The following is a 26502-nucleotide window of genomic DNA, read 5'->3' on the forward strand; positions in this document are numbered from 1 at the left end:
GGAGATGAACAAGCACCGTGAAGCTTTTCCCGTCTCTCTTTGTACAATGTGAATGGTCAAATGTGACACATGACAGGAAAATAAGAAGACAAATAACACATACCACACAAAAGCGAGGAGCTAAATACATGAGCACCACCTGTCTGTTTCTATACAAATGCACAAATGAATGAAACCCATAATTCCAGCCCATCCAAACAAATGTCCATGTGGTACACAAGTATGATACTACTCATTGGTTAGCATCGATAGGTGCACCAGACCTTGCCTGCGATATCCGATTTGCGTAGATTGTTACTAGCCGCAACTGTGTGCTACTAAGCCCCTCCAGATACGGTACAAATGCTTTCCCTAGCATGATGTAGATATCCACCAGGCAGAATACAACAGTCTGCAAGCAAGTGTAAATGATATCAGATGTGGAACACCAATGATGTTTGCTAAATGTAAATTTTGCCATAAATAGTCTAGAAAATAGATAAATGTCAAGCATGGTTAATGTGCACTAACAACGGGTAAAATGAAAATGACCCACTAGAAATTTGAAACAGAGGATGCGCTAAAGCTGAAAACCACACAACCTGGCACTGAAATATCTGCAAGAAATAATAACAAATAGCATGAGTGTTTTTCATGTTTAAACTTTAGGTTGATTGAGAGCTTCCACCCACCCCACATCTATTCTTAGAAACAGAAGTGGATATTACAGCTGGCACATAAAACCCTGGTCCTTTGATGCTGCCTAAAATAATCGTACACCCCTATCCCTAGTTTTCAGGTACTACCAGAAGCCTGTATTACTGGTGGGACAAAAAGCCACCTTTTTAGACTGCTCTCTTAGGCTCTTCACATTGTTATGGATGCAACTTGATTGTATTGCAAGGCCCAAGGGGTACAAGGAAAGGAAACATAGCCTAATAGGACTCCTATACCTAATACTAATACTCCTTAACACACATAAGCTTCAAGGTCCCCTAGTCAAGGAACTAGCACGCCAGCGAAAAAAGGTCGTTCATCAGCAGAACAGGCAAATACCTTGCGAATATCTGGACTCTGGTTACTGAAAGCATCAAAAAGTGCTGGTAAAAATGAAGGGAGTTGAGCCACCAATTCCTCTTGTGAAAGCCGCCCAACAAGCTGCATGTTTACCAGGAGAATACCAACAGTCAACCATTGTTTCTCAGGATATATTGCTATAGTTAACAAGAATAAAAATGAGTGAACAACTCTACAAACTAATAACAGGGTTATCAGAAAATCCTTTCTGTACAAATATATCCTCGCCAACAGATCCAGCAGTGGTGCTTAAATGGAATAATTATCTGAATAGGTGTTCACAAGGGTTATCGGATCAATAGTCAGAAAGGATGGTCCTGGTGAGTGCTGACTACAAACCTAGAATCTAAGAAATTGCCAGATGAACCAGAACCATCAGCCATCAGATCAATAGTCATCAAGCCATGACAGGCCATCAGATCAATAGTCATCAAGCCAAGATGGGCCGGATAACCAAAACCATTCCATCAGCTAATGGAACTTCTGAATAGTGCACTTGCCAAATGATTCTTCAAATTAAAAAGAGAATCATATTGTTCTCTTGGCCAATTATAATGTGAAACTAACTTGCCTTTGTCAAACAGTTGATACACATGACAAGTGTCTTCTCATCATCAGTAACTAGCAATGGCACAATAACCTGCAGTGCAAGTGAAAAAACATATGTAAGTTGCTAGCTAAAAAAACTATAAACAAAGATAATAGTACTAAAGTAATATCATTAGTAAATAGGATTACAGCACTGGACATACAGCAAGGCATCTAAACGGATCATATTTTGCCAACACGACATTTAAGCACTGGTTTGCTTCATTTGAAATCTGCGCCCACATTAAGAAAATATCAGCACAGCAGAAACAAGACCAAACCTCTTAAATTAAGGAAAATATACCTTTGCCACAACATCTTTGGTCATCTGCACCAGCTTTTCAAGGATAATCTCTATGGATTCTTCCATTTGATCTTTCTGAGAAAATAAATAGAAAATATTAATCAACAATACTACCTACATAAATGCATGATTTATGAGTACCAGACCTGATTGCGGAGCATCTCAGCAACTAGCGATAGAGAAAGCTCCCTGACAGAAGAATCAGAGTCATCCAATACCTCAAGGAGAGTTGTTAAAATCTGATTGAAATACTATTTAGAGAAGGGGCCAGTATTAGAATACAAATATTATGTGTTGAATGATAAAATATTGAAATGACACTAAGTAACATAGTAGATGGAGAGGAATGGATAGTGACTACTTTTTGTGGGAAAAGAATTGAGGGACGCCAATTAAAAATGATTGTTTAGACAGAGACCAAATGTCCTCTTCTCTGTTGTTGAAATAGTGAAACATTCTTCATCACAGAAACCATCTCATTAAGAGCCAAATATCAAGTAGTTGGATTGTATTAGAAAGAGGGTATTTTCTAAACATAGCAGTACTATCCTAATAGTCTAATGAAAAGGTAATGCTGAGTTAACTCAGATGTAAGAAAAGACAGGCAGGGGGGGGGGGGCAAATAGACAAGATAAGAAGGAACATAATGCATTCTCTTTTGGGAAATGCATTTCCCTCCTTCCCAGACAGCACTCCAGAAATCCTTACCACCAGATGGAAAAATAAGTCGTAAGATTGAATGAACTTGAACACTCAACGAAAGACTGAAGAGGAATCTAAACTAAGTAAACACACGAAAAGAAAGCGGCAAGAATATATTTCGTCAAATAATAAACTAAAATGGGAATTTAAATGGTAAGGTTACAGACCTTTGTCCATATAGAGTTATCATTGTTCGCAGATGCTTGCACCAACTGCTGCAATGCGTCCTGCTTGTCTTGGGATGAAACTTCACCATCATTACTTATCTAAGAAGGTACAAAGCCATATAATCATGATGTTATTTAGGACAATGAAAAGTAAAAGCAACACATACAGAATTACTATTGGAGTGAACAAAGATGAAGGAATACAAAACAAGGATATATCAGAAGTACCTGATGAAGAAGTTGTGGTATGCTGGGGCTGTTAGTTGTATGTGAGACAACCTTCACAGAACTAAGGTCGACAAATTGATCCATGTCTTGCATATTTTTCCCAACAGTTGTAAAAGCAGCATTATTATGTCCATCAGAGACATGACGGCCAAAATCCTGGCGAGGGGTGCCAACAGAATTTTCATCATCAATGGTGGCATCTGATTTTTCAGGATAATCTGCCCATGAGCGTGCAGCTTCTACAACTGAGCGAGCATTGCTCTTTGACTCCCGACTTGCTGTAAAAATTTCAGCTTCAGAAGAAGGCTCAAAACACTGATTAGCATGATCAGTGTGGACATCTTGAACTGCGTGCATCCTCTTCCCAGATTCATTGTCAAAGGAACTAGCAGAGACCCGTCCAAAAGGATAGCTATTCCTGGATGTCAGATTATAACCATCTTCAGAAGTTCCAAAATCAATCTGTTCATATTCATAAGACTTGGGACGTGAACGCTCTTTCTTGCTCTGCAAGTAGTTTACCAGATCAACCTCAATACGAGGAGTATATTGCTTGAGCGAGCGCCTCACAAGGTTTTGTTCTTCAATCGACAAATTTAGAATAAAGTTTAGGACTGCTGTTGAATCAAAATGAGAATAAACTGATATGATTCCTTTAATGGACGTTTCCTTCAACTTTGCATTCTTTTCATGTATTAAAGGTGCTAGTTTTGAAAGCCAGAGCTTAAGAAAGCCGCTATTACTGTAACCTTCAGAGTCCACCTTGTACTTGCTGAATGACTTATTAGCGAACTCAAGAACAGCCAGTTTCGCCTTAGGAGACCTTTGTTCATCCAGTGAACGTACTATTGCAGGTAACAATGTGTCAACAGCATATGTTCGGCCAACAACTTCCAAGGTCGATGAACATGGCTTAGAAACCAACTCCTTTGGGTCAATAAGTCTTGAAAAGACATATGGTAAAATTCTTTCAACATAGCTCTCAAGTGGCTTCTTGCATGCTGGAACAATATCTGCAAGTGTGGAGAAAGCTGCCTGTGCAACTTTGTGATGAGGATCATCCAAATAACGAAAAAATAGCTTCATGACCTTTTCAAAGTTCTGAGTAATTTCTTGAATGCCTTTCTGTCCTAGTTGCAATAATGTCTGAACAAAATTAAAAGCTGCAACTCTTGCTACCCAGTCTGAGCTTGGACTAAGACCCTCAGAGAGGGCTTCATTTAGTGATGCTGGGCCATCTGTATATCCAGACATGTCATTAGATGGGACATGGCCATCATCAAAACTGTGTCTGACACCCACAGAAACCCTTGATGCCACTTGCTTCCTAAGCGGCCTTTGGAAGTGTGGGACATGGTTGTTTTGTGGATTTCTGTAACTGGCATCCCTATAAGGCATATCTGTGAAGTGTTTGTCCGTATGCATCTGTGGCGATCGCCTGTTAGGCCTTGGCCATGTATCATTACTCTCATCTGTAATACTATCATCTTGAGATCTCCCTGAAGATCTTCTCAAATAAGGCACTGACAAATCCGACATGGGTTCAGATGATAGATTATGCGAATATGGTGACCTCGATCGCTCCTTGGTGTCTACCTGAGGCATTGCATCTACCAAACGTGAACCACCATTTCTTCTGATGCTTATGCTAGGGAGGGATGAATCCAACAATGCAGAACTCTGCAAAGAAAGGCGGTCTGAAGCAGGCGCAGCAAGCGGTATATGAGGATCACGAGAGGATGGAGGATCAACTCCTGCACTAGGAGGAAAAGAAAAAGAAATTAAGGTTTATCAAGTATACAGAAATAAGTCATGAAAGCAATAGCAGTAAAGACTTGGCTACACAACAAAAGAGCCTTTCCATACTTGATGAAACAAATTATCATTGAGCAGCGTAAACCATACCAAGATCCAAGCTTGTTGAGCGCACAGCTGAGAAATTTTGCCTGCCTGAGATGCCTACGCCTTTCAATAAACTCTCAATGGCTGAAACCTTTTGTTTGCTTGAACTAAGCACACTCTCTATGCTTCTTTCCGCATGTCTGCCAGTTGCCTTAGACTGCAACAAGAGCATGCTTGACGGGAGAGATGATTCAGAAGAAATTGTTGCACCCTTGTCCATTGCAACAATAGATGAAGTGCTATATCCGGTCAAATGTGTACCACTTGCATGAGATGAGGAACGAGAAAGTTGAGCACCCTTCTCATGCAATGATGAAGGATATCGCTTGTGCATGCCCCCATCTTCATCATTAATAATCTGCAAAAATGCCCAGTGTTAGATCAAACAAACAGAAACTCGCAATTGCATAGCAACAATTGGAACCACTTAAAGATCCAGATGTCAACCTACATCCATATAGTTTCAACACACCGAAAATTAGTATAACAGAAATCGCCACGGGGGGGGGGGGGGGGGGGAGCTGTTGAGAGCATATAGCCACCTGGTTACTAGGGCAGCAGCCAAACCAAATTGCTGTGCCACTTGATCCCCTTTGGTTACATAGCCCAAAATGCAGATAGCTAGGACTCAGACTCCAGTGGTAATGGATTGGGCTAACCCAGACAAACCAATATCCTAGGCCTCTGATACCCAGGCCAGTCGAGATCGATGCATTTAAATTCCAATCTTTCTAGGACAGCTACTAGTCTACTACAACTCAAAGGGGGTCGTCAACTGTCTGTATCCCATACCAAAGGCATCACACGAGACCTACACCAACAAGAGTGATGATTAAAGAAGATGAGCAAAGGAGGACCAAGAGCAACACTCAAATATCCGCAATGGAGAGAACGATGATTCAGACTTTGTGATTTGTGATGATAATGTGAGCAATGATGATGAAGATCCAAACAATGCTAGCCAAGATGGCAGAGACAACAGACAACATGAATGTTTACCACCATCGATGAGTTTGATGATGCTATTGAGACTTGGAGTTGGAGATGAAGGTTGAAACATGAGAGAGTTGGCCAGCCTTAAGCCTTTTGATATGTTGGTGTTATGTGGACCTATGTTATGCCACTAGAGTCTAATCTCTAATTTTTAGGACTCGGGATTCAGGACTTATGTCATGTGGCTTTTGTGGACTAATTTACAACATCTTCAATGTTGTGGATTTACATTGGTTCTGTAATATGTCATGCAGTCATGCTTGTTATCCTGTTTTTCAATTTTGTTCACATTTAGTTCTCAGTATTTTCACTTATTGTGGACTGATAAGAGTGATAAGTTATTAAGTTATAACATATTTGTTCATGTTCATGCAGCTTTCTGTTGCGGAGAAGAGAAAGAGGATGGGAGGGATGGATGCTACGTGGGCTCAACAACCAGCATTTTCAAGGTTTTGTATGCCTACTAAATGCTACTCTATTCTTCTGCCATAGTAGTTGCATGAAGCGCTTGATGAATTCGAATCTGGTGCCCAGCAATGATCCCAACGACGATTCGGTGGGGCCAAGCTCTGGTTCTCCTGACGCTTCGGCTTGTCGGGAACCGGCCCCTGCCAGCGATGCGCCAGACTCCCAGCAGGAGGGATCTGCAGCGCCAGCGATCCGGTCGGGACAAAGTGGTGATACCGCCCCACCCGTTTCAGACGTGGGGCTGGATTCCACTGACCAGTTCACCGACCCCCACCCCACACGCGCTGCCTCGGACAGGGAGGCGCAACCTTTCAGCGCCAATCCTCCCGCCCATGCGCCTGAGCTGCCCCTGCCCGCTGCCGCGCGGCCTGCCCAAAGCCCAACGGGCCCGGTCATGATCCTGCAGAGGCCCGTGGCCAACCCCTCTCCACCGAGGCCCACTGAAGACCCGCCTGCACCAAATGATGAGGCCACGAACACCCAAAGCCCAGGCGGTCACACGCCGAGCCGTTTCGCATCGCCGCCAATCACAGCTGCGACGATCCCGAGGGCGCACCATGCCCCAATCCTGGACGCTTGGGGAGTTTCTGGCCACCGCTACGAAACATCTTAACGCCGCCTTGCCAGCTCCGGGGAAGAAGCCGCGCCGGCCACTCAACTTTGCCCCTCGCCGAGGACGATCTGCAACCGCGGCCTGCCAGCCATGCGCACCCCCCACGGCAGAGCGACGTGCCCACGTTCAAATCCTACGCACTCTCAGGATCATTGGAACTGACAAGATCACTGCTGCGGAGATGAAGGCCTACGACAGCATGTTCGCGGCACCCCTACCCCTGACGGTCCTCAAGGCCATCGCCGCACTTGTTGATCACGAGATCCCAGCCTGCATGGCAACGGCCGCGACCGCTGCAGCACACGTCGGTGCTGCATGCGAGAGCTAGCACAGTCTAGATATGCCTACCCGTCGATTCCGTTCCCATGGATCACGGCCTAAAGATAGCAATCTGGAACGTGCGCGGCCTTAACTTGCGCGCTCGCCACCATGCCATCCGGTCGCTGCTGGACACTACCGGGGCCTCCATTGTATGCCTGCAAGAAACAAAAATGGAGTTGATCTACTCGTTCATTGTCCTCGATGCGCTTGGCTCAGAATTCGATGACTACACGTACCTCCCGGCCGATGGCACGCGGGGCGGCATCCTGCTGGCGTGGAAGAGCAGGGTTGTGACTATCACGGACCCAATGTTCACCACCAATGTGGTAAGGGCAAAGGTAGCCACAGCCACCGGAACGCCATGGTGGCTAATGATGGTGTACGGCCCTCAGGACGATGCCGACAAGGTCGCCTTCCTGCAGGAGCTTCGCGAGATCAGAGCCGCCTGCCCTGAGCCGTGGATGGTTTGCGGCAATTTCAACCTCATCCTTCACGACGAGGACAAGAACACGGGCAACGTCAACCGACGCATGATGGGCAAATTTTGCCGTCTCACCAACGACCTCGCGCTCAAGGAGATCTACCTCACCGGGCGATGCTACACGTGGTCGAACGAACAATCACCGCCGACACTGGTGCACCTCGATCGAGTGCTCTGCACCGCGGACTGGGAAGACACGCACAGCGGATGCCACCTCCATTGCCTCGCGTCCGTGGTGTCGGACCACGCCCCGTTGCTGCTGGACTACTCGCCCACGCCCACCTCGCACAGACGATTCCATTTGGAGGAATACTGACTGCGTTTGGACGGGTTCCACGACGTGGTGACCGCAGCTTGGGGCTCCACATACCACGCCGACCCCTTCCACCGCCTCATGCTTAGGCTCCAGGCAACGGCGACGAGTCTTACAAGCTGGAGCTCCGAGTCTACGGGCAACATCAAGGCCAAGCTAGCGATCTCCCGGGAGCTCATACCGCGCTTCGACAAAGCCGAGGAATCGTGCAACCTCTCGCCCCCGGAAGACTGGCTTCGCAAGTAGCTCAAGATATCTTACATTGGGCTCGCATCCATGGAGCACACGATCGCTCGGCAACGCTCTTGCATTGCTAATCTCAAAGACGGCGACGCCAACACGGGCTTCTTCCATCGGCAGTGCTCGTTCCGTCGGCAGAAGAACCGCATCTTTAGCCTGGCCACGGACGGCAGGGTGTTCACAGACCACACCGACATGGCGGAGGCGGCCTTCTCTCATTATGAGGCCCTGCTTGGCACAGCGACCGCTCGGGGGCACTCCCTGGACCTGTCACAACTCATTGAGCCGACCGACCTCGCCGACCTTGATGCACCGTTCAGCGCAGAGGAGATTTGGGAGGCTGTCAAGCGCCTCCCCGCGCGCAAGGCGCCGGGTCCAGACAGGTTGTGCATGCTGGACCATCATCAGGCAGGACTTCTTCGATGTGTTCCAGCAACTCTATGACTTGCGAGGAAGGGGGTTCTACAAGTTGAACCAAGCATTGCTAACGCTGCTCCCGAAGAACGCCGCCGCCCATGGGCTGCGCGACTACCGGCCGATCTGCCTGATTCACCTCGTGGCCAAAATCTTCACCAATGTGCTTTTGATCCGCCTCGGTGCCAAGCTGGATCATCTGGTCAGCCGCAACCAAAATGCATTCATCTCGAGACGAAGCTTGCACGACAACTACATCCTCGTCAAGCAGTCGCTCAAGCTGCTGCACCAACTGGGAGCTCCGAGAGTCATGCTCAAGCTCGACCTCACGCGTGCCTTAGATTCCCTGTCATGGCCATTCCTCTTCGAGGTTTTGCGCCAGTATGGATTCGGGAACCGATTCTTGGAATGGACGGCCATCCTCCTGTCTTCTGCCAGCACGCGCATCCTTCTAAACGGCGACCCGGACCTCCCATCTGGCACCGACAAGGGCTCCGGCAGGGCGACTCCATGTCTCTGCAGCTCTTCGTGCTCGTCGTAGACACGCTTGGACGGCTTTTGCGACGTGCCCACAGCTTGGGCATCCTACAGCCTCTGCACCCCCGACGACACATTCCGGCGATCTCGCTATACGCCGACGACGTCATGGTCTTCTGTCACGCCACAGCGGACGATGCCGCCGCGACCAGGGAGATACTCGCCTTGTTCGGCAGGGCCTCCGGCCTACAGGTGAACTTCGCCAAGAGCTCTGCCACCATCCTGCACGGCGACCAGGCGGCCACGAAGATGATCACGCACCATGGTCGATGTTGTCGCCGTGCAGGATGGTGGCAGAGCTCTAGAAGATTCGGTGCGGTTTCCTTTGGGCTGGGCGAGCTGCTGCCAATGGAGGAGACTGCCACGTGAACTGGAATCAAGTTTGCCGCCCCATCGAGCTTGGGGGCCTAGGCGTGCGCGACCTCCAGCGCGCCGACCTTGCAGTACGGTTACGCTGGTTGTGGTTCTCCAGAACGGACCCGAAGCGAGCGTGGCAAGGGCTCAACCTTCAGTTCCCGCCCACGGAACGGGCGCTGTTCTGGGCATCCACGTCCATGGTCATCGGGAATGCACTGACCGCCCTGCTCTGGGAGGACCGGTGGATCGACGGCCAATCTGTGCGCGAGCTCATGCCCAACCTCTACGGCTGCATCCCCAAGCGACGATGCACGACGAGAACCGTGGCGTATGTGCTCAATGGCAACTCCTACGCACACGACATCCAAGGCAACCTCGGCCTCCACGAGATTGGTCAGTATCTGCAGCTCTGGCAGATCATGCAGCACACCGAGCTCTCCGCCGCCCTAGACAGGCTGATCTGGAGATGGACAGCGAGCGGCACCTACTCCGCGCAGTCCTGCTACCTCGCCACCTTCCATGGATCAACGGCTTGCTATTCTTGGAAGCTAATTTGGAAATGCTAGGCGCCGCCGAGAGTCAAATTCCTCCACTGGTTGGCCAACCAGGACCGGTGCTGGACTGCAGAGAGGCTGGCTCGCCATGGACTCCAACATCATCCCCGCTGCCTCCTTTGTGACCAACAACCGGAAACTATGTGCCATCTGCTGCTGGAATGCCCCTTCGCCTGCCAGGCATGGCATGAGACACTGGCCTGGCTCTGCATCCTAGCCCCAGCCCCCACTCGTGAACCCTCGCTTATGGACTGGTGGAAACATGCCAAGGATAACACGAACCCTCGCATATGGACTGGTGGAAACATGCCAAGGATAACACGCTGCCGATCCTAAGCAAGGCCCTAAAATCCGTCGCGTTGCTCATGCCATGGATGGTTTGGAAGCACAGGAACAGCTGCGTCTTCGACAATGCAACACCATCCTTCAACACGCTATTAGATAGAATTAAGGACGAGACCTGCTCTTGGGCTGCAGCCGGGGCACCTGGCCTCCGACTTGTGTTGCCACAAACCTAGGACGTGCATTAAACTGGATGTAACCCGCGCGTCCTCGGACGATTGTAACTGAACTTCTCCCTTTTCAATGAAAAGAAACGCAAAGGTCTTTTGCGTTTTCTCGAGAAAAAAAAGGGGCCAGGGCGCCTCACCTCGCCTTACCGCCTTAAAAACCTTGGTCAAGGATGAATACTCTATGTAGAGCCTTTATCTGTTGAATTGAACAAGTGATCCCATCAACAGATTAATGATTCACCACTAGAACTTAACCGTGCTAGGCATGCGCTTAAGCATGCCTAGGCATGCTCTTAGGCAAGATAGGTGCCCTAGGCAGAGGCAAAACCAGGAATTTACGCCTGTCCCTCTTTTGAACCTTGCTTTCCACCCTACCGGCACACAACGCCTCTCCTTTCCCTAACCCACAACAATTCCAGGGAGACAAGGGTACCACCGGCCTCAGGCTCGAATCAGGCCATCTCTAATTAGTACAACCTGCGATTCGTGATTCCAAGTCGTCACAAAATACAAGATGTCATGCATTATTTGGCCTTTTTATATAAAGAAGAGTTTTCAGAAAAATATTAAACTGTAAAGTTGAGTCTACCACTGCTAACTTATCTCCTGGACTTGAGCTAATCAGGGTAGATATTTCATTTGCACTGGTTTCCGCAAATTTACAAACAATTCTTGGCTGTTATAGCCAAATGTAGAATACTAGAATTATGATTGAAAAGTAAAACACCAGGCATCAAATGCTATATATACTACTCCCTCCGATCCATAATAAGTGTCGTGGTTTTAGTTCAAATTTGAACGAAAACCACGACACTTATTATGGATCGGAGGGAGTACTGTTCAATATCTATTCAGAGTTTCAGACTTAAAATAAACCAGTGTAAGATATTACACAACCCAATAAAAAACTCTGCTTCCATGAGCTCCATAGAACAATCTAAATAATGTCCTTAGCTGGATGATAGTTTTATGTGCCTTCTCTTTCTATGTAGAGCCATTGCTTCTTCTCCTCTTTTTTTAGTTGGCAACAGTGCAACACATGAGTACATCACAATGATGAATATAAAATCAGCTTGTCCAACCTCATTTTTTCTGTTATAGGTTTGATAATTCATATATAGTGATCTGAAAAGGCATGCAGAGAAGTAAATCCACATACCCTCTGTATTGCAGGATCAAATGACATAAAAAGCCGACGTGAACGCTCAGGCCATGTCTTTATGAACATCCTATAGCAACTTCTTGCAGTTGCACGAACCTATATTTGCAGTATGGCATTGCATACAAGAAATAACACAAATTCAGACAAGTTTCAGGTTTCAATGCATAAAAATATTGAGGTAATGTTATCAAGCCGGGAAACATAGATGTTAGTCCTACCTCGCTCATTGCATCTGCCACACAGCATTTTATTAGATCTTCATATAAATCAGCTGAGCGTTGTATTTCTGGAGCATCGGCCCAATATTCCAATATTAGAAGTGCATACTCACAACACCTGCCGTAGGAGAAAATGTATAAGTAGTTATAATCTTTAAGACCCCGCGTCTGTTGAGACAATGAAAAGCAAAAGCACCTGGCACGGAGGATTGCACTGCGGTCATTTTTTGCTGTGTCAGCTATAAGTGGAACAATACGTGAAACCTTGCAGTTCCGCAGGATCTGCAAGATATTGCATGTCAGAAAAGTAATGAAAGGAAGTATTGCTCAGTACAAGTGAAGGCAGGAACCTCACAGTTTTTACACAGTTGTCTGAAGATTCGGCAATCACGAGCACAGTTATGACAACAAGCTTAAAAAGTGCCTGATAATTTCATTAATATGTTAGCCCTATTAGTACCAGAAAAGAGTTGCATAACACTGAAACAGCTTCAGGAATTACCGGAATAAATATTTCAGCGCATGCTTCAAAGTCGCTGAGGAGTTCCTTCGATAGTACGTTAAGTAGATGACATGCCTGCAAAACAAACCTAGTCAGCAGTTCTTCATCACCAAGAAGGCAAGAAGTTTGCCCTGTGACTGCAGATTTAACCAGAAAATGTTCCAACAGAATTCCATAACACCTGCATCTTACGAAATGAAACAACTTCAGGCTGAACTGATGTTTAGCTGTAACCCAAAATTGGTGTAAACTGGAACTACTATACAGACCCTAATGGCGTACTGAAACTCTCAAAGGTAAAAGGCTCCATCTAGTGACTAGATAACTTGACTTGTACGCACATGCATGCAACTCCCCCTCCCAATGTCAACAACTAAACGGGCATGAAATTCCAATGCAGCAGTCTGTGCATAACCTTAATAATAAGCTTTTAGTTTTAGGCGAAGGAACCTTAATAATAAGGTAGAACAGACTTCCCTTATTGTGCGAGGGCATCAAGGTAATGATTATAGTCCCTGTGTAGTAGATGAGTCTAAACCTCTATGGAACCATGTTAAAATCTAGGGAGAAAACTGGTTATCTTGGTGAGTCTGTCTTGTGCTCTATGAAACTTACCCTTACTTGTGTTGTAGACTTATAGTAGCTCTGATTGACTACAAAAATTCAAAAGTTTAGTTCTAATTGTGTCATAGTGATTTTGCTTTACCCTCAATATGACCAAAGGACTATGAGTTGGTCAAGACTAGTCAATGAGTTAGTACTTGCCTTCCAACCAAAAACCTTGATTAGTCACGCGGCCAGTTCATGAGTCGGTGCCCTGGCGACTCGGCTCGACTCGTAATCCCTGATATGACCTATCATTATTAACTATCTATATTTTATGAGTATATTGCATTACAGGTCTACAAAAGATGGGTGCAAGTGGGTAAAAGGACTGGACAAACGCTCATTTACAGCCAGTGAGGTGCAAAATCCACCCTGCTATGCAATTTGGTGCAACTGTAGCATGACTCAGCCACACTCTGCAATGATTTGCTCTTTTTCTCTTTCTTCTCTTATCTATTTGATGAAACACTTGCCTCCCCTCGATTCACCTGAGCTCATCCAGTCACCCTTCCACATGCCTTAACAGTTTGGACCGACAGACCCACTTCAGTATATACCTTGACCTACCACAGTGGTTGCAACCAGTCACTAAAAGACCGTGGGGCTGCAGAAGCAGCACCATGGTGGAGCAGTGGAGCGGGGCCATCACAGTGTCCCTCTCCACAGAGATGTCACCCACTCTTGAGGTGTCAGCGAGGTTAAACCTGAGTCTTCTCCAACGTTTACGAGTTGTCGAGTCATCCGAGGTTGAGACTCATAGACTAATCATGACTAGTCTAGACTAGTGTGAGACTAGTCGACATGGTACTGTAGCATTGAACTTACAGGACAAGGGAGAAATTACTTGCACAAGGCGGATTCAGGTGTAGATGAACCAGCCCAGGAACCAGCAGAGGGACAAACACTGGATCTGGACAGCAGAACCAGCGGAGAGGGAGAGCGCCAGAGCAGTGGGGCGGATCCAGTGGAAGAGCAGAAGCAACCGACGGAGGGCGTCGCGATTCTCCATGCCACCGCCGGTGGCGGCAGATCAGTGGGTGCTGGCAGCGCCTCATCCCAGCTAAGGCAGCTCTCTCTGGATCAAAACTGAAACCTAGACATGAAATTTTCCCTCCCAGAGGCTTGCGGGCTGGGCGGCTCACTTATCCCTTCCAATTTTGAGTCACTTGCCTCTAAAAGAAATATTAAAAATTAAGTCGCTCAACTCAAACTGCACGACTAGTCTCTCAGCTGCTCGAATCAGCGAATTAGTCTACACGAGGTTTGCAGTCGACACTGGAGTTGTGACTTGACTAGTCTATCAACTAGTCTCGACTAGTCTTTCGACTCGTAATCATTGATCTTCTCTACCTGATTTGTACTGTTCTTGTACCCAGTTGCACCCACCTCTCAAGTTCTTAGACATGTGATGCAATTTACACCAAATTGTTTTTCTGGAGTGGATTTTGCGCTTGTGTGAGTAAGCACTCACACTATATCACTGATCCAATGTGCCTTGAGATATGTTCATGGTCTCTCACCCCCAATTTACTCACATGGGGTGAGATAACTTGCACAGATCTCAAGGCATATCGTATGGTCGAGATAGTATGACCACACACACATGCACACTGATTGTTTGGGGAAGATGGGGGTTACTGTTGCAATTTGCAACAATAATATCAGCATTCAGATATTGAGTTGTCAATAAAGATCAAGGCAAGAAAGAATACCTGCTTTACAATGCTAGACCGTCGATCGGCTAGCTGAGAGGACAATGGATGAACCAGCTGCTTCAAGAGCATGAAAAATGATGGATAATCAATTGCGCCTGGCACAAAAAGTTTCAAGTAAAATAGGCAAAATCGTGTTAGCAAAAGAGGACTAGGTAATAGGATATATCTAACATTACACTTGTCAATACTATGAACCAAATATAGCTAAATATAATGTTAATAAATGTGAAACAGTTTTGCTTTACTGTCCGATCTATTAATTTCCATGGCTTAGCATGTTCCACTCAAGTGACTTCTATACAGCTTACATGATTAACAGTTCGCTCCCTCCCTCCCTCCCTCTTTCCAATTAGTGATAAGCACCATGCCCACTAATGCCATATTGATATGTTGAAGACTCAAAGAGTACTTGTATAAGTTAGAGCATCTCCAGTCGCGCCCCCAACAGGCCCCTTTTTCGGCGCCGGCGCCCAAAAAACGGCCCAGTCGCGCCCCCAGGAGCCCATTTTTCGCCGGTTAGGCCCGAAACTGGCGCCGGCGGACCCAGGTTGAACCCGGCACGCTGGGGGCCGCCCGGGGGCGCCGGGGCAATCGTTTTTGGCGCGAAAGAACGGCGGGCCCGCCGAGTCAGCGACCCCCGAGCCTCGTCGTCCTCATCGCCTCGGTTTCCTGCAGGGAATCAATGCCAAGGTTGCCGCCGGTCAGCCTTCCATTGATTCCTCACGGGCGGCGCGGTGCGGCGACGCGCCCCCTCCCGCCACGCGTACACACGCGTTGCCGCCCCTCGGCCGCTATAAAAGCCGCCCCCTCCCTCGCCAGTGGAATCACCCCGCCCGCAGCCCTCCTTCTCTCGCCGCCGACGCCCTCTCTCCCCGTCTCTCCCCGTCTAGCAACCGCGTGCACGCACACCCTGATGGGTGAATGGTTCCCCGGCGACGCGGCGGCAGCCAACGGCTTCGGCCGCCGCTCTCTTCACGAGTGGGAAGCTCACCTCCTCCACGAGGCGAATTACCCGGCGCCCCCCGACATGCGCGCGCTGGGGCAGTGGAGGCTCAGCGCCGGGGGCGTGCCAATCCCGCCTGTGCCTGACGTCGAGCACCCCGCATACTTCCATGTCGAGATCGAGCGTGTGCGGGCCTCCCTGGCGGAGGAGGACCGCGCCCTCCCGGAGTACGACCCCGGCAACCACAAGGCATGGGCTGCGTACTTCGAACGCCGGCAGGTGGAGCGGCTCGCCTCCGTCAACAACGCGCCGGTGGTCAAGGGGCGCAACAACAGCGATGGCCGCCACCTGTGGTGGGGCGCCCCCGGCCGCACGCTCCACGCCGTCCTCAAGTACCTCGAGGGCGGCAACGATTCGCCGCTACAGTACCCGGCGACCCCGGCCCCCCGGAGTGTCGGCGCGTGGCTGCCGCGGTGATGCTGGGTGGGTCTTCCTCCTCCTCCTCCCGAACCTCCTCCCACTCCTCCGGGTCGCCGGCGCTCGTCAGCGTCAAGCCCGAGCCCGTGGAAACACCGCTCGGCCGGCGCACCCCCAGCGCCCCTCTCGTCATCAACGAGGGCGGCCGTGCCTCCTCCTCGGCTCCTCCCCGCCTCGTCAGGCCGAAGACGGAGCCAGGGCTCGCCGCCGTGAAGAGCGAGCCCGATGACGCGCTCGACGACGAGGCAGCTATGAAGTGGGCGCGGGAAGATTGGGCGCGGCTGGAGATGGAGCGCCAGCGCCGCGCCCTGGAGGAGATTGCCGCGCGCCGCCGTGGGCGCGACGAGGGCGGCGGCGTCGTGCTTGAGGACAGCGACGACGACGCGCCGGCGGCGGCCAAACCAGTCCGCCAGGGCGACCCCGGCCAGGGGTCCAGCAAGGACGGCCGCGTGAAGGAGAAGGACGACGACGATGGCGGCGGCGATGACGGCGACTATGCCGCGTTCAGCGAGTTCTTCGGCCTGTAGGCGCGGCCCTTTTGTTTTTTTAGTTAAATTTATGTTTTCTATGTAAAAAACTGTGGAACACCTAAATCTATGTCGTGTTTGCCGAATTTATGGCGTGTTTGCCGAATCTATGTCCTGTTTTGCCGAATCTTGACCGAATATCTTTTTCAAAATGTTTAAGAAAGGGCGTCTGGGGGCGACCCTGGGGGCGGCGGCTGGGAACCCGATCGCCCCCACGGCGAAAATATCGCCGGTTCGCCCCCAAGCGGCGCTTTTTCTAGCCCCTGGGGGGACGAACGGCTGGAGATGCTCTTATAAAGTTGCAACAGTTCTGCTATGACACAAGTGGATGCTACCCGAGAGTGTCTCTCTTGGACAATCTGGTTTCCAGCATCCAGACCTGGCTAAGTTGGCTGCATCCTGCATATCTTTTGAAGGATATGGATGGTCTATTTTTTTCCTAGGGTTTATAGGAAAAAAGATTAACTTCCTCTGGATTTCCCCCTCAGTTCAGCTTTGACATATAACGAGAACTTCAAAAACGGCACAGGTACATTTTCTGAAGGAAGTAATTTAATGACAAAACAAAAACTTAGATATGAAAATAGGACATGGGAGACAAAGATCAACCTCCATATACCAAGGCTTCGATCCTTTGCATTGCAGCAATACGTATAGACCAGTCCTTTTCTGGATTAAGGGCAGATGCAATCTTCTCAATCTCTCTAAATAATTCTTTCTCTGAATGAACTCTTATGGGTTCCACCGGTTTTTCGGTAATATCTGTGTCACCTGGAAAATAGCACGAAATCCAACAAGATATCATCAATATGGTGAATGTGTGTTCTGCCACGAACTTTAGAACAGTAACTTAGCATACATCCAGATTGCGATAACAACTTTTGACTGCTGAGCTTTGTTTGCTTAATTTTTTCGGTAACAAAATTTCCTACCAAAATAGTGGAACAGAAAGCCTCTACTTTATCTACCAAGCGAATAAATGATCATGTTGTTTGTAATGGGGGCATCCATATGTAGTGCATACTCTGAAAGGGACAACTGCATTTGAACACACTGATGAATGGACTATCGTTTTAGTTGATGCAAGGTCCAGAATGGAGTTGCTGATAATTAACATGCAGATATTTCAAGGCTAATATATAAAAGCATGGTTTCTGAAGGGAACATGTGATGTCCACTTCAACTATGTCACTGGATCCACATGTGGAATTTACCACTGCTGTCCGTCTGAATTTTGAAGTCATGAACCAACTAAATGCATTTTAATACCATTATCCATGCATGAACACAAAAGCAGTGCCGTATGTCTAATCAGATCAGCAGTAGTAGATTGGCCATTTCAGTTTGATCTAGTGACTCTTCTAGTTCTAGGCATACATCTTTCCAAAATCCAAATCTTCTGACCATGCAATTAAACTACACTTAATAATAGGAACAACATCGTTGTTCTTTATATAAACCATATAAAAGGAACAGAATAATAGCATAGACTCTCAGTACAAGGAACACCAAAATAATGGTCCACAGACTGAAATAGGAGACACTAAATATTGGTAACGTCGTGGTAATAATAGGACGTGCTTCAGCAACCATCTACAACTCTGAGAAAGTCCACTTGCATGAACATAAAAGATGAAGCAATTACTTGAAATCTGTGGTAACCCTTTTGGCCATATCATAGATACTAATCAAATTAAATGGAATCGTCCAGTATGACAAAGTAGAACTTGCCTCCAAATAATGTGCTTTCCCTGGATGTGTTTTTTTTCCTTGGACTGCCTCTTTTAGGATGAGCACTAACAGATCTTTCCATGGCCCTATATTGCGTTCTAGCACCATCAGATGGGGGAGCCTTTGGTTCTATTTTATCCAATCTTGAATTTATTTCCTTTAGCTGAAACACCAAATGAGGCAAAGGAATGATAATCACGATGTTATGTCAACACAGCCATCGTTAAATTTGGATAACCATGGAGGATGCAACAATCACGACAAAATAAACGGATAACAATGGAGAGATCACCATGCTTAAGTAGTAAAGGACCACATGCATTAGTTCATTACCATATAAGAAGGCAGATTATGGCGCTGCAGCTCTTCATGGAACTGAGATCCCATATTTTTGTACATCTCCTGTAGTGAATAGGTAGAATGCAAATATTACGGGTGAAGTATTTCAGTAAAATATATGTGCAGACCATCATGGGAAGTCAGGCAGATCAGAAGGAAAAATTGAGTGTTTGCATTTGAATATAGGTAAATTGCATGACCACAGAAGTTAGTGTTGCTTTGTTTTCAACAGAAATATGATTAGTAGTTGGTACCAAACCTAAAATAACTTTGGTATGTCGTTAGTAGCCCATAGTATGTAATGGTGCCTTCTTGCCTAAAGCCCTAAACTAGTTCAACAAAGTATATGGGTAAAATGCAGAATAGGGGAAATGCAAGAGACTGAGTAAGAGAAACGGAATGCAACCAGAAGAGAACATCCAAAAAAATAATTTGCGTTTCTTAAGTCAATTAGCTTGGTACAAGAAGCAAGTCACCGAACTGTACAATCCAGTTAGAATCATACGGGGGATGGGACTGTAACAATAATGTAGACATGAGAGAAAACAAAAAAGAATGAAAAGTTTTAACCAATAGCCAAAGATGGAGCGCGGTTTGAAGAAAAATTGCATAAGAAACTGAAAAGCATCAAAATGGGCAGGCTTGTGATGGACCACCTGAATACAGGAGATTGCAGCCTCTCTAACACTTTGATTCAAATCATTCAACAATTGCAGGACCTGTGAAGTTGAAACAAGATTAGCAGTTAGCATTGCCAGTTACGCAAGAAACTAAAGGGAAAACAAGATATTCCGTATCCAATAAGGAGAAAAAACATCCTGACATACAGGTGAAAGAAACACTCGCTGTAGAAGGAGCTCTGTAGAAGCAAAAAGCCCAACTGCCGTTGCAAGGGTGCGCACAAACTCTTCTCGCACCCTCCAGCTCTTGTGAGTCCAAGCATAACTTCCAGCTCTTTCAACAATGATTGTTGGAGAAGAAACCTGACATTGGAGAGACAGAATCAATTCACTATACCCCACGAGAAAACCATGGGGTAAAAATAGTTCCACATCTAGATAGATGATCATTTATGTGACAACTGACAAATTAGTGATTTCGGTGCAATTCAAAAAGACAGATTTCCATGTAAACAGGAGTATGCAGCATAGGAATAATAATGATATATCGAAGCTCACAGCACCAAGAAGTTTTTGTTCAAAGCACAAATGGGAATTTTACTGCTGTAATGATGGGAAACATCATGTTTCAACTTTAAAGTACCCAAAAGAACTACAGTTTTGCAAAGTGCTGGATCAACCCATAGCTAGTGTTCAGAATTATAAGAGTGAATACACAATTTCATCCCTGAATTATCACATGCACTGACACACCTCATTTTCGTGCCTAACTATCAGAGTGACCAAATCGGTCCCTTAACTACCGATTGTGGTTCATTCTCGTCCTCTTGCCAATGTGGCAGTACACATGGGGCACTGACTAGGCAGGAAAAGGCCAAGAACATGTTGTGCATGCGATAACCCAAAATACCCTTGTCGTGGACCTTTGAGCTAAAACTTGAGAAAAGGACTGCATTATAACACTTCTCCTTGTGTTATAGCTCTACCATGGTTCCTGGACCTTCTCGCATAGAAATGTGTCACTTATTGAGCTAAGATTCAGCAACAAAAACCTCTTTCCTTGGGCATTTTGGGATTTGCAGCCTCCCTCAGTCCCTCACGCTGAGTCGGCATCCACATGTATTGTCACATGAACAAGACTCCGATCCCCAACTTCTCGCTCCCGAGTCGCTCCCGCGGGCGACTCCGGGAGCCAACCCTAGCGCCACCTCTTCTCGACCCCTGCCCTGGCCTCCCTCCGCTCGCCGCCGCTGGTGGCGTCGCCGGCCAAAGGTCGCGTGGCGTAGGCGGCGGCAGGGCGTCTTTCTCCCGCGCGTTGGAGGTGTACGTCGCGGGGCGCGACCTTCCGTGTCGACGGCATGGGTCATCGGGCCCTCCCCGGGCCCTGCCCCCTCCCCTCGGCGGCCTGGCGGCCCGGTGGTGCTGATCCCCCTCCCTGCGGCGGCTCGTGGGGTTCCGGGGTGTGGGGGACTCGCTGGCGGCGGATCTGGTTCCCCCAGCCCAGATCCGGGTGGTGGCGGCGGTGGGCGTGGGTGGCGGCGGCGACCTGGCTAAGGCGACAACGGGGCGGCTGGCGGCCAGGCCTCCTTTCGGGGTGGCGGGGTGCTGGGCATCTATGGTTGGGGGGCGGGCTGCAACTTCGGTGGCGCTCCGCAGCTGCTGCAGGGCAGCGGGGCTGCCCCTCGGGGTCCTGGCGTGGATGTGGGCTGTCACGGCGTGGTGGTGGCTCATGGTAGTGGACTGGTTCATGTCACGGCGTCGGCTGGACTTCTCCGGCGTCGGCCCGTCGGTGAGCGGCCTGTGTCGGCCTTCAATTCCTCTCCTCGTCGTCTGGGCACTACCTTCGTCGAAGGGCTGGCCCTCTCCCAGCTGCGATACATTACTCGTCTAGCGCCCGATGCTGCAGGACCGAGCTCATCTCGCGCCCGGCAGCAGGACCGAGCTCGTCTTGCGCCCGGCAGCAGAACCGAGCTCGTCTCGCACCCGGTGCAACAGGACGGGTCGATGGAGGCCAATTTTGGCCGACCTTTTGGGTCTCGGCGCTTGGGGCCGCCCAGGGGTGCGAAAGGCGGGACCTTTCCACTCGTCTCTTTGGTTGGGGTAGCGGCGGGTCTCAGGTGAGGTGGTGTCAAGGTCTTGGATGCCGGGGCGGCGGCCCTGGTGGTGGTAGCACGGTGCTCATGCGCAGAGCCCGTGGCTTGGTGCTGCCTGGTGACCATGGCCATGTGGGCGGCATGGTAGCAGGGGTGTGGCGTTCGGTGGCAGTGAGTGTTGGCCGGGGTGAAAACCTGTTCTATCTTCGTACGGACCGGCGGCGGCGAAGCTCGTTCCCTTCTTGTAGGCGTCGTCACGGCCCTCATTGCCCGTCATGTTGCTCCAGGGGAAACTCTGACCCTCGGGTCGGGCGGTGGCGGCGCGGTGGCGGCGCTCCGGTGTCGTTCCCTTTCTGAAGGCGCCGCCTTGGAGCCCACGGTTCGTCGTATGCGGCTTCATTTCTTCGCGGTGGCGTGTTCACGGTTGAGGACCCCGGTTGCTCCTGTAGTGCTTGGGGTGGTGTTGCTACGCTCAGCGCCTATGTATCCTGCCTTGGGGGTGTGCGTGTGTTGTGGTGGCATGCATTTGTACCGGGTTGTTGATGATCGTTGCTTTATATATAAAGCGGGGTGAAAGCCTTTTTTGGTATGTACTGTCACATAGGCAAGACTACAAAAACGAGCCACATCACATAGTTCAGGGACCAATTTGGTCACTTCCGTAGTTTAAGGACGAAAGTGAGCTGTGGACAACAGCTGATGCTCAAAATGTGTATTTAAATCCAAATACAAAATCATGTAAGTGCTGATGCTCAAAATGTGTATTTAAATCCAAATACAAAATCATGTAAGTGCAATCTGCAACCTCACATGCATAACTGTGCCAAAAGAAGCAGCCACATACACAAGAAAAAGGGAATTGGTAGTTTAATTTGATACTTCTGCTTGGCTAAACTCCATATTAGCACCGGAAACAAAGACCGTAAAGCACCTAAAAGACAGAAAATTGCAGATATTTTTTCCACTGAAAGCAAAATACACTAAGAGCTCAGGTCTAGATACAGATACTATACTCCAAACTTCCATCTCGATCCAGTGGTGTAAAGTAAGCATTAATTGAATAAAGAGAGCCATCGGCAAGTCCAAACTGGTGCCTTCATTTAGTCAAAATATTCCAGCACTCAGCCAAGTGTGTTCATTTAACTAGAAAAGAGCAATTATAATCTAATTCACTTGGTTATCATTAGAATTCCGCTGAAACGTTGTTTGAGACAGGAGCAGAGACGCCTGGTCCCTGTAGTAGTAGAAACCTAATGGTGATGTGTTGCAAGGATAGGAAAGCAGACGGCAGCATGGGGGCAGACCAACATTGTAGTAATCCGGAAGGCAGCTCGCCTTATGAATGTAAAGTCCGCTTCATCCTAACTAAAATTTGGTAGTATTCCATTGTAGTCTAGAAACATAACCCTATGTCATAACACCCACATTGATATGCTGGAACATGAGATCTTCTGCTCGAACTATATTCCATTGCAACTACTACCCAGGAAGCATGGAATAGAACCCACATTCCCCCGGAACCCAACTCGGAGGAGCACAGACCATATCGATTGCAAAAGGCAACAATGGAGAGGCTGTGGGCTGACCTCCATGAGCGTGACGAGGAGCTGGCGGGAGGCGTCACGGACGGGCTGCTTGCCGTCGCCGAGGCGCTCGACGGCGGCGGGCACGAGGGCATTGAGGTGGATCTTGAAGTGGTCGCCGGCGAGCACGGCGGCGGCGGAGAGCGCGTGCAGGCCGCCCTGCGCGACCCGGAAGTTGGCGTCCCTGGTGAGATCCATGCAGGTGTCGACGAGCGCCGTGACCTCGGCCGCGGTGAGCCCGCGCCGCGCCGCGGCCTCCAGGGCCTCGTGCAGCCGCTCCACCCCGGCCAGACGCTCCTTGGTGTCCTTGGAGCGCGCCGCCTCCAGCGCCGCCTCCATTTCCGCCAGCGCCGACGCTTGCCTCCTCCTCCGCCGACGACTGGCAGCGGTTGGGTTTGGGGTTCCCGGCGAGTTCGGGGAATGGCAGGGAGGGCAGGCCGACGGTGGGGAGGGGAGTTGGTCGGATCTGGGAAAGGGAGGCAGGAGGGAAAGGAGTGTGCGAGTGCGCCGAGGCAGAGAGTAGCTCTGCTTGGGTAGTTTCGTTTGCAAATAGGTCCCTGATGGTGTGTGATACTACTTCGTCACCGCCCTCGTAGGGGTGTATCGCGAGTTTTGGTACCACGTATATTCTGCATTTTGAGGACCAAGCGGTACCGCTAGTACGCTTGTAGTACTCGTGGAGAACAATATGCATTGTTTTGGGAAGAGGGAGAGGGGATAAAGATGGGCCGCGCAATGGAGGGAGAGGGAGAGGGAGAGGGAAGGAAGATTAGTTGAGTTGTCATGATAGTAGGTGCAAGTGCACATTATGATTGACATTATGGTTTATGATTGGGGGTCCTCTCCTCGTGTAGTACGTAACAAAAGTGCAGTGAAGGGATAAATGGATACCCCTCCTAGTACGAGCGTGTACGCCCCGATTCGGTCCAATCCTTTCCACTTGCAGCCATACGAACGGGGCGTGATAAAGTGGCACTGATACGCCACCTAATTATACCTTGACAGTTTGTCTGATAGGACGAATGCCATGCTTTGGATCAGAGTGGTGTGGCTGCGTCAGGTTAGCGGCAGCTTTTCCGTTCTACTCTATATAGTACAGTCGCCGTTTGGAAATACATGGTGGTGATCGATGCGTACCGCCTAACAGTAATGGACCGATCTTCTTCTGTTCGCCCGCTGGTAGCTGGTGCCGTGCGGATAGACATCGCACTCAATCAAGCATTTCGCGTGCTGTTCCACTGCCCTCTCCTGACTCGGCCTAACACAACTAGTACTACTGCGTGGAGAAGATTACCAAGGGAACCAGTTAGTATAAACTCCTTTTCTTTTTGAATCAATGAGCTTTATTAATCAAAGATCAGTATTACAATCTTGCTGTAGAATTTCAGCAAGGAAAGAAGGGGTGTGATTAAGCCATAAACATCTACGCCTAGACTCTCTCGCTCTTTTAGCACAAAGATGTGCCGCAGCATTAGCATCCCTCCCAATAAAGTTCAAGGTAAAAGTAGAGAAACCAGCACTCATCTTCATGATGTCATGCAGAATACTTCCTATCTCTGCTCTCTCGTAGTTGCTGGACTGCCACAACTTCACAATGTGTTGGACACATGTTTAAATGTGTACATGCTGGATAGCTCTTTCTAGAGCCAACCGAACCGCATCTCTCACAGCCAAGGCTTCCATGCCCTCCGCATTTGCTGCTCTTTCATACCATAGAGCCTGAGCTCGAATCATCTGCCCCTGTATTGTCTCTCCATATCAGTTATGTAGCTCCTAATTTACTCTCTTCTGTATAGGAGGCATCCACATTGATTCTCGTTTCAACTACATCTGATGCTCGCCAGCTAGCTTTTGGTTTTGGTGTCTTCATTCTGCCTTCTTTGCCCATCAAAAGTAAATCATTTGCCGTGTCAATTGTCCAGCGAACCGAATCCATCACCGACCGCCCCTGGTTGCCATGCCGCCGAGCATTACGCTCAGTCCATGTCGCCCAGCAGCCACATAAAATGACACACGCATCTTCCCCTTTAACTATCTGCCCCTGGATCATGTCACTCGCCCATGTTTCCGGATGAAGTTGTGCCAATTTCACGCCCGTTCTGGTTTTCACCTCTTGCCAAAAGATCCGGCCCCAGGAATAAACTTCATGACTGCATGTGTCAGGACCCCTAAAATGAGCACATATTTATCCGCAGACACGTACGTGGACAATCATACGGAAGCCGGCCATCCAACCATACACGCATACCCCTTGCCGATCTTGACGAGCTCACCGATCGAGACAGCGACAGTGTCACACGGCCACTTTCATGGTGGCGAGTGACCGGTCACGGGCCTAGGCCTGTGCGAGGTCGGGGTCCTCGCGGACCCAGGTTGGCACCTCATCGGACTTGACGAACGCGAGCGGCGCAGCGCATTCCGTCGTTCCCTCCGCACCGCCTCCTTGGTCGCCCACTCCTCAGCCAACACGATGGCCAGGGACAATGCGGAGCCGCCATCAGGGTAACGACATTGTTATTTTTTATGGCAATAACACGGTAGAAGCTTTTTCCCCTTTCTGTCACTAGGGTAGATTAATTGAAACATTAAATCTAGCTAACATACACAACTCATCATCAATGTAAACATGGCCAATGAGAGACTAATAGATTAGATAGCATATATGTCCATAAACCATACATCAAAGAACTTAAAAAAATCCAAAAGAAATCACATATAAATCTAATCTTAAAGTGAAAATTCATCACACCACAATAAACACACCAAGAATTACATTAGATGGATCACAATCATGTAAGGCAGCTTATGTGATATTTTTATTGAGAGACGAGAGAGAGAGAGAGAGAGAGAGAGAGAGAGAGAGAGAGAGAGAGAGAGAGAGAGAGAGAGAGAGAGAGAGAGAGGGGCTGCCACCTAGCTATTGCTATGGAGCCATAATCCAAGGAGGACTACTCACACATGGACATGGTGGCAGCGAGATTGATGAAGATAGCTCCGATGATAATTTCCCCTATGGTAGAGTACCGGAAAAGGACTGCATGTTAGATTGTCGCAAGAGGTGGAGGGGCACCTTGTGGGGCCCATGTTCCTGTTGGGAAACGTAGTAGAAAACAAAAAAAAATCACCCTACGAACACCCAGGAACAATATGAAGATGCATATCGGGTTTGGATCAACGATCGTTACGGACTTCAGAGTGCAGCAGAAGTAGACGGGTCAGTGTAGATCGTACTTGGA

At 48.6% G+C, this 26502-nt stretch overlaps 1 protein-coding gene across 4 annotated transcripts; it reads right to left on the bottom strand.

Annotated features, from left to right (window-relative positions):
* On the bottom strand, positions 1–23935 carry LOC123144837 (CLIP-associated protein). 4 transcript variants are annotated; one of them, XM_044564086.1, is made up of 21 exons: positions 23270–23927; positions 19798–19953; positions 19627–19689; positions 18965–19033; positions 18632–18794; positions 17510–17671; positions 14951–15048; positions 12633–12707; positions 12486–12554; positions 12327–12412; positions 12131–12248; positions 11910–12008; positions 4951–5305; positions 3046–4799; positions 2818–2916; positions 2095–2187; positions 1949–2023; positions 1809–1877; positions 1628–1696; positions 1036–1137; positions 1–391 (listed from the first exon to the last, which is right to left on the bottom strand). In XM_044564086.1, the coding sequence occupies exons 1-21, from the start codon at positions 23603–23605 to the stop codon at positions 233–235; spliced, it is 4269 nt and encodes a 1422-aa protein (XP_044420021.1). In that variant the 5' UTR covers positions 23606–23927; the 3' UTR covers positions 1–232. The 4 variants fall into 4 exon arrangements, with proteins under 4 accessions (XP_044420021.1, XP_044420020.1, XP_044420022.1 ...); XM_044564085.1 differs by having other exon boundaries at positions 2095–2199; positions 23270–23925; XM_044564087.1 differs by lacking the exons at positions 1–391; positions 1036–1137; positions 1628–1696; positions 1809–1877 and having other exon boundaries at positions 1968–2023; positions 2095–2137; positions 23270–23929.
* Positions 23936–26502: the final 2567 nt, after the last annotated feature.

Source organism: Triticum aestivum, chromosome 6D, assembly GCF_018294505.1.
Source record: "Triticum aestivum cultivar Chinese Spring chromosome 6D, IWGSC CS RefSeq v2.1, whole genome shotgun sequence".
In the NCBI taxonomy this organism is placed as follows: domain Eukaryota; kingdom Viridiplantae; phylum Streptophyta; class Magnoliopsida; order Poales; family Poaceae; genus Triticum; species Triticum aestivum.